Source organism: Diaphorina citri, unplaced genomic scaffold (genome assembly GCF_000475195.1).
Source record: "Diaphorina citri unplaced genomic scaffold, Diaci psyllid genome assembly version 1.1 scaffold698, whole genome shotgun sequence".
Lineage (NCBI taxonomy): Eukaryota > Metazoa > Arthropoda > Insecta > Hemiptera > Psyllidae > Diaphorina > Diaphorina citri.
Window position 1 is genome coordinate 147,244 of NW_007378131.1, and position 14,348 is coordinate 161,591.

General features: G+C 39.1%; 2 protein-coding genes across 2 annotated transcripts in view; one reads left to right on the top strand and one right to left on the bottom strand.

Annotated features, from left to right (window-relative positions):
* Positions 1–636: 636 nt before the first annotated feature.
* Positions 637–14,348, bottom strand: part of LOC113468304 (lysoplasmalogenase-like protein TMEM86A) — a 28,410-nt gene continuing 14,698 nt past the window's right edge. Inside the window, exon 2 of the mRNA XM_026825109.1 lies at positions 637–834. Within this exon, the coding sequence (XP_026680910.1) occupies positions 661–834 (174 nt within the window). The 3' untranslated portion in view covers positions 637–660. The remainder of the gene's footprint in view (positions 835–14,348) is intronic.
* LOC103511306 overlaps positions 4,352–14,348 on the top strand; it is a 37,990-nt gene continuing 27,993 nt past the window's right edge. The window contains exon 1 of the mRNA XM_017444936.2: positions 4,352–4,454. The gene's annotated coding sequence lies outside the window, so the exon portion shown is untranslated. The remainder of the gene's footprint in view (positions 4,455–14,348) is intronic.

Consider the following 14,348-nt stretch of genomic DNA (forward strand, 5'->3'; position numbering starts at 1 on the left):
TGACAAAATTCAAAAACGGGTAACATCATAAAGGGGAACATGGTGACAAAATTCAAAAACAGGTACTTAGGTAGGTACCTACATATTTTAGGGGCATAACTACATATTTTAGGGGCATAGTACCTACTTAATTTTTTGATCAACTTTTTGTAGTCAGTAATTAAGTTCCTAAAAAATAAATAAATAAATCCCAATTTCTTAGCAGTTTCTCTGAAGCAAACACTGTTCTTTTGCCCCATGTTACCTCAAATCAGTGGAATTTGCCCTTGCATGATCTGCCAATAGATGAAACTTCAAACAAAATTCCTTGGATGTGTATTTAGATATTTAAATTTAACAAAGTAGGTATTGTAGTGAGATGCATTGTACTCATTAAAATGTAACATCATTGACATTAAGCGTTAAGTAGCAGAGTAATTGCTTGGCTGAGAGCCAGATTATCAGTTGCCATAAATAGCGCAGCAAGCATGTTTGATTTGATCGTGATCGCACTTTTGTCGTCAAAAATCTGATATTCCGATCTACTGAACTACCTACTAGTGTTGTAAGACGGGAACTTGGGCCAGGCACTCACTATCAGGTAGACCAGACAGGCGGACCTGCGATCAGGTGTACCTGTCAGGTCTATCTGATAGTGAGTGGTTAGCCAAAGACGGGAACTTACTCTGGCTGTAAGCCGAGTCCGTTGAGCACTACGAACACCATCAGACAGATGATTGGTAAGCACTTGATGAGCAACGCAAAGAGTGACGGTTCATCCGATGGCAGAAACAGGATGAAATAGACAGCGACCGTGTTGATGAATGGAACCAGCTTGGAGGAGATGGATTTAAACTGGGGACAGGAAATAGATTTTCCATTAGAAAGCCCACCTGTGGCAGCCTAGTTAGCTTGGTTGATAGGGCGTCTGCCTTGTAAGCGCTAGGCCGCGGGTTCGGTTTCCGCCCGGGGCGGCTTTTATCCTGAAGGGATAATGTTCGTTCTCGGAAAGGCTGGCTTTCTCCTATCCTGTCTTCCTTTTCTGTTCGATTTCGGCTGGGGACAGGAAATAGATTTTCCATTAGAAAGCCCACCTGTGGCAGCCTAGTTAGCTTGGTTGGTAGCGCGTCTGCCTTGTAAGCGCTAGGCCGCGGGTTCGATTCCCGCCCGGGGCGGCTTTTATCCTGAAGGGATAATGTTCGTTCTCGGAAAGGCTAGCTTTCTCCTATCCTGTCTTCCTTTTCTGTGGGACGATAAGACCCTAGCAGTTACAGTTAACTCTATTAAACCTCTTTTAAAAAAAAAAGCCAACCTGGCTAAGAACACTGACGTGTACCAACTCCTTAGCCCTCGCGGCGCGGAGGGCCCGCAAGGACATATTGTTGGCAACTGAGTTAAAGGTTCAAGGTTTTAGGTGTAGATCATAATATTATCATACAATAGGATTTAGATTACAAAAAGAGGAAAAAAAGTCACGACATCGACAATACGATGAGAAATATGCTCCTATAAAAGTGAAGCAGATAACCAATTAAATTTTAGTACAGTCAAACCTGGATAAGAAGACCCCAAGGGCCGAGACTTTTTTTCTTCTTTAAATAATTTCCTCCATAAGGACCATGAGACAACAAACGGTGTTTCTAATATTTAACGTGTGATAGAAGAGCTAGGTACCATCCATATTCTCCATCACCATATCTACGCTATTGAAAAGAAAAACGACTTAAATTTGCATATGTTAGAATAATTAATGAAAAAGGAAAAAGACGCCCCCCACGAGATTTGAAGATTTCTAACCGAATATGATTGTCAAAGACTGGCAGTCACGTTATTTGAATAAATGTTTCTCTCTACCTAGCTGGTATTGGTGACTACATAATAAATATTAGAGACCTATTTATCATGCATTAAATTAATGTCTATTTAATAAAAGGCATAGAGGTACACGTAAATAATAGGAATTCAATTTATTATTATAATCTAATGAACTCTAGAAAACATATTGATTTTTAATAATTACCTACCTACCTACCTACTATATGCTCGTACATTTGATATAATACCTAGGTACCAGGAATGAAAAAGAAAGACGTCACCTATACAGACTTTAATTATTTTATTATCTAATATTACCTACCTAAGGGGCTGCATATATTGTTCAAATTAAATAAATGCGACAACACACAAGTTAAATAATAAATACATAATAGTCAATTAGTCATACAGGCCACTAGACCTACTAGCCCGTTTTGCTGGAAAAACCAGCTCAGTCTTACAAAAAAGTATCTAATACTTACCTCGTATACCTTAGCCTAACTCACTCTGAACGTTTCTAACATTTTTTTTTCTTTCTTCTAATGGGTTTAATTTCACTGTGTAAATGCTCAAGTTTTTATGGTAAAACTTGAGCAGTTACACAGTGCACTTGAGCAGTTACCATAAAAACTTGAGCAGTTTCACTATAGTGACGGGGGTTTTACCAGCCTACTCTTACTCAGCCTGAGTGGGGTCGGGAAAAGACAGCAGCATAAGCGATTGCCCAGATGGTCACCCATCCCGATTCAACGTGCTATCGCCGCTACGCCAACTATATATATATTTATTAACATCCTATTAAAAGTTTAGAACTTTTTATTCCAAAAACAAGTAAAAAGTTGGGTAAATTGTAAATTGGGTTTCAAAAATTTGATGATGGGTTTTATTCTGAGACTCTCTCTAGCTAGACCTGGAGTTCGATTACTCACCTAGATTCGTATAAGTTTAATCCATCCTTTGGGACAGTTGCCCGTACACCTAAGCCTCGGAGTGGAACTCTCTGAGGCGCAGATGTAATTACTCACCTAACAGTAACATCACATAAAGTATCACTCCCACATTCAGCTGGAGTGGTTTACGTACCTACCTTGTAGGGTTGTAGGTTCGTAATTTCGCTAGTTGACAAAGTACGAGGCCGGCCACTCACTATCAGGTAGACCTGACAGGTACGGCTGAAAATGTCCGTTTGTCAAGTCTACCTGATAAATGATGAGCACACAGGTAGACCTGACAGGCGGACCTGATCAGGTGTACCTGTCAGGTCTACCTGATATAATGAGTAGCTGGCCTAAGTATTGTAGCGTTTGTAGCCCACAAGCACATTCACAGCTGTAGGTTTAAAGTAGGCACTTAATAGCTCATATTAAGAAGCCCACAAGCACAGTCAAGCTGTAGGTTTAAAGTAGGTACTTAATAGCTCATATTAAGTAGCCCACAAGCACCAGCACAGCTGTACCTAGGTACTTAATAGCTAGGTTAGTAATCTCGCTGGTTGACAAAGTAGGTAGTGTAGGGTATTACCCATAGTCACACAGCTGGTTGTATTGGACATGGTTATCTCTTGGCTAGGTGTTCGGTTGGTACAGACCCACACAATCCTGACCCAAGCATGATTCAGAGTTCATTAGTAAATAAATATACATAGATACAACATAAATAATGTAGGCATAAAAAAATTACATAAGTCCATATACAGGGTGTCCCAGAATTTATGCTTTAATTGATTTTCTCGGAGCCTGTTCGAAATTTCGAAAAACAAAAAAACCCGTAACTTTAACGGGAAACTTGACTACAAATATCTCGACTTCGATGCTTCTTAATGAAAAATCAAGTAAAAACATGTAAAAATACTCGGGCAAAAAATAATTATATACAAACCCGCGATAAAAAAACACGAAACGTAAACAAAGAACTGGAAAGAAGAAACACTGATAAAAATAATAAATGTTCACATGGGATGTTCATCTTGCCTGCAATCAAAACGTACTGATTTAACACTTGCTCTCTGGGAAAACTCTGCTTGGAACATCGACAATAGACATAAATAAAAATAAATACCTAGTAATAAGTACCTACCTAATAGCTAAACGAGTTGGTATTAACGTTTAGTGACTTTAGTGAACCATGAATCATATCTGCTCATAGCTCGAAGCGAAGACTGAACTGACTTGCAGACTGAATAGACTTCGGTCCAAGACCTGGTCGGAAAATTCAGGAACAATAATTATAAATCATTCAAAGTCATGAAGACCTGTTTTAAAAATACTAAGTACATCATGCATTTTAAATTATTTTTACACCTTATCTACTACCTACGTATCTCTATCTAATCGTCATCCATAGGGTATAGGGTATAGGTAACGGTAACGTAGGTTTAAGTAGGTGCGAGTATTATACTTGCATTTATACTAGAAATAGAAAGAACTTAATAGGTACCTACTCTCCGATTAAAAAAGTCTTTCAATCAATCAAACCTCCCCCTGTTAATGCAGTTCCCCCTTATCGAACCTCTTAAAAAATAATTAATTTTGCTTACTATTTCTCTATGTACAGGTAAATGGTCGTCTGGTGTTAGAAGGAGCTCTGAGAATTCACTGGGGTATCACGGGCGTTATTCATTTGAAAGAAGATGATGACCAGCGTGTTGTGGTTACAATTAGGAAGCCGGGACGATAAGACCCTAGCAGTTACAGTTAACTCTATTAAACCTCTTTTAAAAAAGCCAACCTGGCTAGAACACTGACGTGTCCCAACTCCTTAGCCCTCGCGGCGCGGAGGGCCGGCAAGGACATATTGTTGGCAACTGAGTTAAAGGTTCAAGGTTTTAGGTGTAGATCATAATATTATCATACAATAGGATTTAGATTACAAAAAGAGGAAAAAAAGTCACGACATCGACAATACGATGAGAAATATGCTCAGAATTTCCTTTTGTAAAATAGAACAGGAAATGCATGTTTAGGGCAAGATAGACAGCGAAAAAACATGATATTTGCATGAAATATGCTTATGAAGACAGCATTTATATATATATATATATATTTTTTTTTTACTACCGTATAGCATTTTTGAAGAGTTCGATTTCGGGACGATGAGACCCTAGCAGTTACAGTTAACTCTATTAAACCTCTTTTAAAAAAGCCAACCTGGCTAAGAACACTGACGTGTGGTGTCCCAACTCCTTAGCCCTCGCGGCGCGGAGGGCCCGCAAGAACATATTGTTGGCGACTGAGTTAAAGGTTCAAGGTTTTAGGTGTAGATCATAATATTATCATACAATAGGATTTAGCTTACAAAAAGAGGAAAAAAGTCACGACATCGGCAATACGATGAGGAAATATGCTCAGGGTTTCCCTTTGTAAACTAGAACAGGAAATGCATGTTTAGGGCAAGATAGACAGCGAAAAAACATAATATTTGCATGAAATATTCTTATGAAGATAGCATTTATATAGGTATATATATATTTTTACTACCGTATAGCATTTTTGAAGATGTTTGATAGAGGGCATTGTCTGCATGACTACAGCATTGATTCGTTCTACGGTTTACACTTCTTTAGGCCCAAAGGTCTACAGTCCAATGGTGAACAATCATTTAATAGAATAGATGTATAATGTACGTGGATAGGTACATTAATGGAGATGTACATAGGATGTTTGTAAACATCAGTCTATAAATATCCTGCTGAACTTGACATTTTCGCTTTTAATCCGGATATGCTGAATTAGCATTATTTGATCTATTATGTGCAGCTTGCTACTACATTCGCAGTGAGTTAGAGTGATAGCTATTGTATGAATATTGAGACTAACAATGTACGGTAGAGTGATTTCTGCGAATGTGCAAAAGAAAGAGGAGGTGGAGGAAGAAGAGGACGAAAAGAAGAGAAGGAAGAGGCGGAAGGGAAGACAGAGGAGAAGTAGAAGGAGGTGGTGGAGGAGGAGAAAGAAGAGAAGTAGAAGGAGGTGGAGGAGGAGGAGAAAGAGAAGACAGAGGAGAAGTAGAAGGGGGTGGTGGAGGAGGCGGAAGAAAAGGGAGAGGAGGAGGATGAGCATTTTTATTACTCGGTTAGCAGCGCGGAGCGCGGAGATAGCGCGTCGAACGCACAAGTTCCCGCCCGACGCATCAATGAAGGCAACATTCCAGCCACTCGTGCTGAGACCATCTGAAAGACCGCGGTCTCGAGCCTTTTTCCGCCACACACGTTAAGACGGTCTGACAGACCCAGGCCTGTACTTACTTTCCGGGTGCGCAAATGTCACCACCTTTAGATTTGGAATCTCCAGTGATCTGTCACATGAATTGCTTTCTAGGTCTGTGAGACCGCGGGCTGTCAGACGGTCAGATTGTGAGTGGACGGCATTCTTTGGCTGTTTGGCATACGGATGGGTGACCATCTGGGCAATCTCGTGCTGCGGGCTTTTTCCGGCCACACACTCAGAACTGGATGAAGTTAATAAGAGGAGGCGGGTAGATTGTCGCCGCATGAAAGGAAAATTGGGAAAAACCCCCGTCACTAACTAACGTAAACTGAGTAGATACGAGGTACAGGTACCTATTAAAAGTTTAGAACTTTTTATTCCAAAAACAAGTAAAAAGTTAGGTAAATTGTAAATTGGGTTTCAAAAATTTGATGAATGAAAAATTGAAAATGAATGAATGAAAATCCCTTGAAGCGCTTGCTTTGAAGTAGGCAACACGCAGCGCACAGTACGATATCGAAATGCACTATCGATAACTCGATTAATCGATATCGAAAATGGTCGATCAAGGAGGTTGAAAACTATGGATAGTTTCGTGTGATCTCTATAAAAGTGAAGCAGATAACCAATTAAATTTTAGTACAGTCAAACCTAGATAAGAAGACCCCAAGGGCCGAGACTTTTTTTCTTCTTTAAATAATTTCCTCCATGAGGACCATGAGACAACAACGTGTGATTCTAATATTTAACGTGTGATAGAAGAGCTAGGTACCATCCATATTCTCCATCACCATATCTACGCTATTTAAAAGAAAAACGACTTAAATTTGCATATGTTAGAATACCTAATTAATGAAAAAGGAAAAAGACGCCCCCACGAGATTTGAACATTTCTAACCGAATGATTGTCATGCTGTGATCTGCAACCAGCCAAAGACTGGCAGTCACGTTATTTGAATAAATGTAGCTGGTATTGGTGACTACATAATAAATATTAGAGACCTATTTATCATGCATTAAATTAATGTCTATTTAATAAAAGGCATAGAGGTATTGTCCAAGAATGCCGGTATTCCTGGAACGAATGGATCAGTCTCATATCGCAAAGAATTTATGAATCTGTTCTATTCTACCTATACGGATAAACAGGATATGAAATTAGCAACCTATTCAATTCATTGTTTATCCCGTCATTCTGCCAAGACAAAGAAGCTTGGAAATATTCAACTGACTTCATAATACATGTGGTATGTACACAGATGGTAGGTAGAATACAATGGTACAACATAATACACGTGGTACAATACAGTCTACACCAGGTGGTCGGTACTGGTACTGCACAATGTAATCATAATCACATGTTTTGTTATGGTCATAGGTCTTGGTTTGCATAAAGTAGGTCCGTGTGTACCTACCTTGTAGGGTTGTAGGTTCGTAATCTCGCTAGTTGACAAAGTACGAGGCCGGCCACTCACTATCAGGTAGACCTGACAGGTACGGCTGAAAATGTCCGTTTGTCAAGTCTACCATAAATGATGAGCACACACACAGGTAAACCTGACAGGCGGACCTGATCAGTTGTACCTATCAGGTCTACCTGATAATGAGTAGCTGGCCCAAGTATTGTAGCATTTGTAGCCCACAAGCACAGTCACAGGTGTAGGTTTAAAGTAGGTACTTAATAGCTCATATGAAGTAGCCCACAACCATAGTCACAGCTGTAGGTTTAAAGTAGGTACTTAATAGCTATAGGTTAGTAATCTCGCTGGTTGACAAAGTAGGTAGTGTAGGTCAGTGTTTCTTAATTCACATATTTAGAGAAACCCCAGAGACTAAGCTAGATCAGGACTACGTAGCCAAGAGACTACATAATATTTAGACAAGTCCAACTAGAGCTGCTAGAGAATAGGTATTGTCAGGATCAGGAATTGGTAGTCCCGAATCTATGTACATAATAAATATGTATTTAGCGAAGTTACTAAAACAGCAGCTGATACCCCAGTCAGTCACCCGTCCAGATACCAACCACGCTTGATTAACTTCAGTGATCTGTCAGGAACTGGTGCAGTGCATTCAACCTGTTATAGTAGCTTCTCACCTGAGCATAAGGAAGAGGTGAGTAGAACAAATGAAATGCCAGCACCAAATCTGATAGGAGAAACAGTAGGCCTCCCATACACGTCACGTATCTTAGCCAGGACACAGGACCTTGCTGTTTATCCTGTAAACAAGAGAATGGTTATAGAAAATGTCGATGTCTAAGGATAACTTCCAAGAGTTCGAAGACATCGACTGGTATTGAACACACGCCCTCCTGATTACCATCATGCGGACGTTTTGACCACTGCACTACTGAGGCCGATGTTAAGTCGATTTACAGTATTTTCATGTTCGACACAACACAAATAAATTTCTTGTCAGGGAACATGGTGTTCCGCTTCACTATCGCGAGTTTTCAATACTTACAACTCTGGCTATAGTCCGCCAAGCCATGGTAGTGAGCAGGAATGCATACACGGGAACACCGACCAGGAAGATTCCCGTGAGATTGGATCCTAGGAACGCTAAAGCTGTAACAAAAAGAAAAACAATTATTACTGTAATACCTTCCTCTTAGCACTAGCTGACCCACCTCGATAATAATCATCAAGAATAAGAAAAGCACCAGTTTTAGTAACCTACTCGTCTAGGTACATATATACCATACAAATTGTGCTATTAGTGGAGATGCCAAAACTCCCAGTAGTTCTACTGATCAGAGGCCAAAGGCGAGCAGGGTTTTTTCTGAGACTCTCTCTACTCAGTCTCTAGCTAGACCTGGAGTTCGATTACTCACCTAGATTCGTATAAATTTAACCCATTTAACCCATCCTTTGGGACAGTTGCCCGTACACCTAAGCCTCGAAGTGGAACTCTCTGAGGCGCAGATGTAATTACTCACCTAACAGTAACATCACATAAAGTATCACTCCCACATTCAGCTGGAGTGGTTTGAACTGGAAGGCTGATATGTACATAACTTGAGCCACCCCAAACGCGATCATCCCCTCCAGAAAGTAATTGGGCCACACCAGGAGGGCGTCACCCAAACAGGAGAACAGGAGTCCCAGGAAGATGCGTCTGGATAAGGAATACCTGAGGAGAAAGAACGTCCATTATTGATACGTGAAAGTTCTTGATATTCGTGGCTAAGTGATGAATGGAAGAAGGCCTTTTCTAGAGTAATTGCTTGGCTGAGAGCCAGATTATCAGTTGCCATAAATAGCGCACCAAGCATGTTTGATTTGATCGTGATCCCACTTTTGTCGTCAAAAATCTGATATTCCGATCTACTGAACTACCTACTAGTGTTGTAAGGCGGGAACTTGGGCCAGGCACTCACTATCAGGTAGACCAGACAGGCGGACCTGCGATCAGGTGTACCTGTCAGGTCTATCTGATAGTGATAATTCACTTCATTTTTGACTGTTCGCGGTGTTCGCGAAATCCGCGAACAGTCAAAAATGAAGTTAATTGAAAAAATATTATCACCACAAGGTTTAGAAGTAAAAAACAGCATGATTTGGTATGTCACACACGTACCTTTAAATGAATTATAGGATTCGCGGATTTCGCGAACACCCCGAACAGTCAAAAATAAAGTGAATTGAAAAAATATTATCACCACAAGGTTTAGAAGTAAAAAACAGCATGATTTGGTATGTCACACACGTACCTTTAAATGAATTATAGGATTCGCGGATTTCGCGAACACCGCGAACAGTCAAAAATGAAGTGAATTAAAAAAATAATATCACCACAAGATTTAGAATTAAAAAAATAGCATGATTTGATATGTCACACACGTACCTTTGGAAAACATGTAGGATTCGCGGATTTCGCGAACACCGCGCAAATCGCAGAAGTAATTGGGCCACACCAGGAAGGCGTCACCCAAACAGGAGAACAGGAGTCCCAGGAAGATGCGTCTGGATAAGGAATACCTGAGGAGAAAGAACGTCCATTATTGATACGTAAAGTGATATTCGTGCCTAAGTGATGAATTGAAGAAGGCCTTTTCCGGAGTAATTGCTTGGCTGAGAGCCAGATTATCAGTTGCCATAAATAGCGCACCAAGCATGTTTGATTTGATCGTGATCGCACTTTTGACGTCAAAAATCTGATATTCCGATCTACTGAACTACCTACTAGTGTTGTAAGACGGGAACTTGGGCCAGGCACTCACTATCAGGTAGACCCGCCACTCACGCTCAGACCGTCACGTGAAGTCACGTCAGACAGACCGCGGTCTCACAGACCTAAGGTCTGTCAGACCGTCTTAACGTGTGTGGCGGCTTCAGACCCCGCGAACTTTTGCCGCTAAGAGGTATTTTTGTGGGTCTAGCATCTATACCTTAATACCTATGTACCTACATACGTTCCCATACCTCCTACCTACGTACCTATTTATTTCAATTTGAATAGATAACTATTTACCTACCACGTAAAACACTAGATACTATAGAGTAGGTAGGTATCAATTACAATTAGGTAGGTACACTTATAATAAATGACGTAGGTTTGTACCTATACAATACCTACATTTCCCACTTACCTATTATATTACCTACCTGAAGCTATCTGATAGCTTTACAGAACGTATTAAATTACATTTAGGAAAATACCTATAGGAAGGTAGGTATTACCTATCCAGGGGCCTATTTCGTGAAACACGTCTAAACTTCAACACTGGCGTATCCAACCCTCACAGGACCATTTAGATGAGCCCCTGTCTAATTTTGGAGTAATCCACCCGGCCAGTTTGGGGATACGTGTGGATGCCCCTCGCACTCAAACTTTTCTATTTCTTTGGCAAGGGAAATTTCGGGCTGGTATTCTCTGTGTTTAAAGTCCGCCAGCCAGACTAAGCTGGTCTACTCTCCGTTTTTAAAGTTCTTCAGCCAGCCCACATCATAAACCTACCTCTAAGCGGTCAAACTTTCTTGACTTGGCGGAGCGGAGTGCTACCGCGCTCCTTAATCTGTACAATTTGAACATTTTCGGCAGTATTTGAGCATGACTGTTACTAATACATCAGTTACCTATACAGTATACAACCCCTCATTTGACATGGAATTAAAAAAATAAATACACCTTTTATCTCTTAAGCGAGCTACTCGTATACTATGCAAAACAAGCTGGGTTTTAACATACATTTCTCTGTTATCAACAGGTAGGTACAGTTTATACCTACAATCTAATTTGTTATCAATGTTATATCTTACACGTGGGCCGACACACAACACATAGGTCATAAAAAATAGCAATAAAAGGGTACCTACTACCAGATTTGTTATCAATGTTATATCTTACACGTGGGCCGACACACAACACATAGGTCATAAAAAATAGCAATAAAAGGGTACCTACTACCAGGTCTTAATTGTGAGTCATCAGTTGCAGCTATTTAAACACTGTCAGAAAAAAGGAAAGTTTTAATGGTAAACTACCATAGTGGCACTATCACTATCATGCCTAATGATTACCAAAGATATGTGAAAAAGAAACACCCTTCATGTGATTTTCTTTACAGTAAGATTGCAAAGTAACTTCCTGAATTTAATAGGCAGGCTGTTGATCACTAATAAGTTCTCCTTTATTTTCACAGCACAAAGGAGTACCATATTGTCATGTCCCATGCTATGGAGCTTTGTTTGGACCTCAGCTGTTTGGACATGGAACACGAGTTGAATCTCACACGAGTTTTGGAAAAGTGGAGAACAAGCCATGTGGATCAAACATGCCTAGGTATACAAAAATTCCTGTCCTGCACTCATAACTTTCAAATAGTTTTTCTCTTATCTGCTGATTATCTTTTTTTTTTAGGTACCTACTTAAATGATAATTAATCTATTTAAATTTCATTTATGAAATCTATGTAAATGTTGTTATGGTATTAAAATAGGTACCTACTTAAATGATAATTAATCTATTTAAATTTCATTTATGAAATCTATGTAAATGTTGTTATGGTATTAAAACTACTACCAGCTATTAACCACATTTTTTATTCAATTTCCTAATTAAATATCAGATACCTGTTAGTTCCTTTTAGTAGGCAACATTTTTTTTTTTTTTTTAATGAAATTACCTTATTAGACATTTAGATACCGGTTCGTTCTATCTATTTTCTATATATTCTAGCGACGGGAAACTTGAAAACTACCTATAATTTCCTAAAATATCTCGACTTCGATGCTCCTTAATGAAAAATCAAGTAAAAACATGTAAAAATACTCGGGCAAAAAATAATAAACAAACTCGCGATAAAAAAAAAAAAAAAAAAAAAAAAAAAAAAAAACATGTTATGGTATTAAAAAACCCCTAATTATTCCAAGTATTTGGTAAGTATGTGAGTACAGGGTATTCTAAAAAATGTATTGAAGGAAACTGCTGCTTCCTTTTCTTCCATGTGGAACATATATCACTGATATCCAATCTTCTGACTCTTGCTGTGAATTTCAGGTCTCACTTGGAATCGAAACTGAACCTTTACAACCAATACTATGATGGGAAGAGTGGAGAGATACGAAGTCGCGAGGTAACATAAATAGTTACCTAATTACCTACTTTGGTTTCATTGAATACCTCCTCACACTCTTTTCGGTTCTTTCTCTTTTCTTTTGCCTTCTCCTTCCCTCTCCTTTTTGCTCTCTTATTTTATTCCAATAAATCAGCCAGTCTAGTTAGCTTGGATTGCCGTCCTGGATGAACTTTATCCTTAATGACCTTCACATATAAGGTTCGTTCTCGGAACGGCTGGCTTTCTCCTATCCTGTCCTCTCTCTTCAATTTTTGGACTCCAAGACCTTATATTATTGTTAAACTTATACAGCCTATATTATTGTCAAAAAAAAAAATTTACTGGCACTTCCTTTCCTACTATTACGTTGTGATAAATGGAACGCTATGGAAATGGAACTCTTCGAAATGTCTATTTTTGTCTCTTAAACTAGTCTCACATGGGATTACCTACTTACAGTCCCTATACTTTCCGTGTCTGTGAGACAGGCATGCTACCTGTCTCACAATAACTACTTAAGTATTACCCACTAAAAATAGAGCTGGAATAATTGCTGTACCTATTGGTGACACAAAAGTGATACCTACTTATTGACATTTGTGACACCAATAAGATATTTCGATGGTTAAGGTAAGTACGTACCCAATTGATGTGAGCCGAAATAAATAAAAGTACCATTTTCATTGACTTTGGGCCACGAACTATTTTCATTCACCTTGAAACATAGTACTATTTTCATTGACCTTGACCTACGTACTATTTCCTTTAACCTTGACTATACGTGTACTATTTCCAGTGACCTTGACCTACGTACTATTTCCAGTGACCTTGACCTATACGTACTATTTTATTTAACCGGCGCGGCGTACTATTTTCGTTAACTAACGAGCTACGTACGTACTATTTTCGTTGGCCTACGTTCATACGTACTATTTCCTTAACCTTAAGTAACGCATATATGTATATATATATTTGCTAACCATTACCCCTTAAACAATTTGAGCTTGTTATCCTTGGGTGTTTTAGATACTGGTGGAAAAGCGCGGATAAAATTTTCACTCGGAGAAGGATTTTGAGAATTGCATCTTTTATAGGGGGTTAATAGGTGTTATAAACCACACGCGACGAGTGTTATAAACCACAATTAATACACTGGCCATACACCGGTAAAAAACTGCAACACCGGAGAACCGTTTATTTTTTTTTTTTCAAAATGGCCGCAATTTGAAATTTTTACATGAATTTTTTGATTTATTTTTTCAAAGTGAATTTTGTGAAGTTGAAAGTCACCGCTATTTCTTTTAAAATGGGAAAGCAGATTGGGGATTTTTTTCATCTGGCAACCCTGAAGAAAATTTTCTGTTGTAGTTGAGCGCGAATATTTGAATTTAGTAAAATATCGTCTTGAGAACATCTTGGTCGTTTTGGCAGAGTTTTGGATAATTTGACTGTGAAAATTCAGTGAAGGAAAGCTTTTTAGCCTGTATTCTTGTAGAAAGTGTTAGTAATACCTTTCAGACTGTATCCTTGCCATCGGAAAATCACTTTATGGAAGCTCCAAGAGAAGTGTTTTTCTTTGCTCGGTAAGTGTTTTATTACCAATGGTCTAGCTTGCAGGTGTAGCTATTAATAGTACTCAGAGGTTTAGACCTCTTGCCATTCTCACAGGTAAATCTCAAAGAACATTTATAGTTTTATAGTAAAACCAGCAGTTACCCTGGTAGGAGGGTTGTTTGAGAAAAAGTACCTATGTAGGTATAGGTACATGAATGAAAATGAAAAAAGTA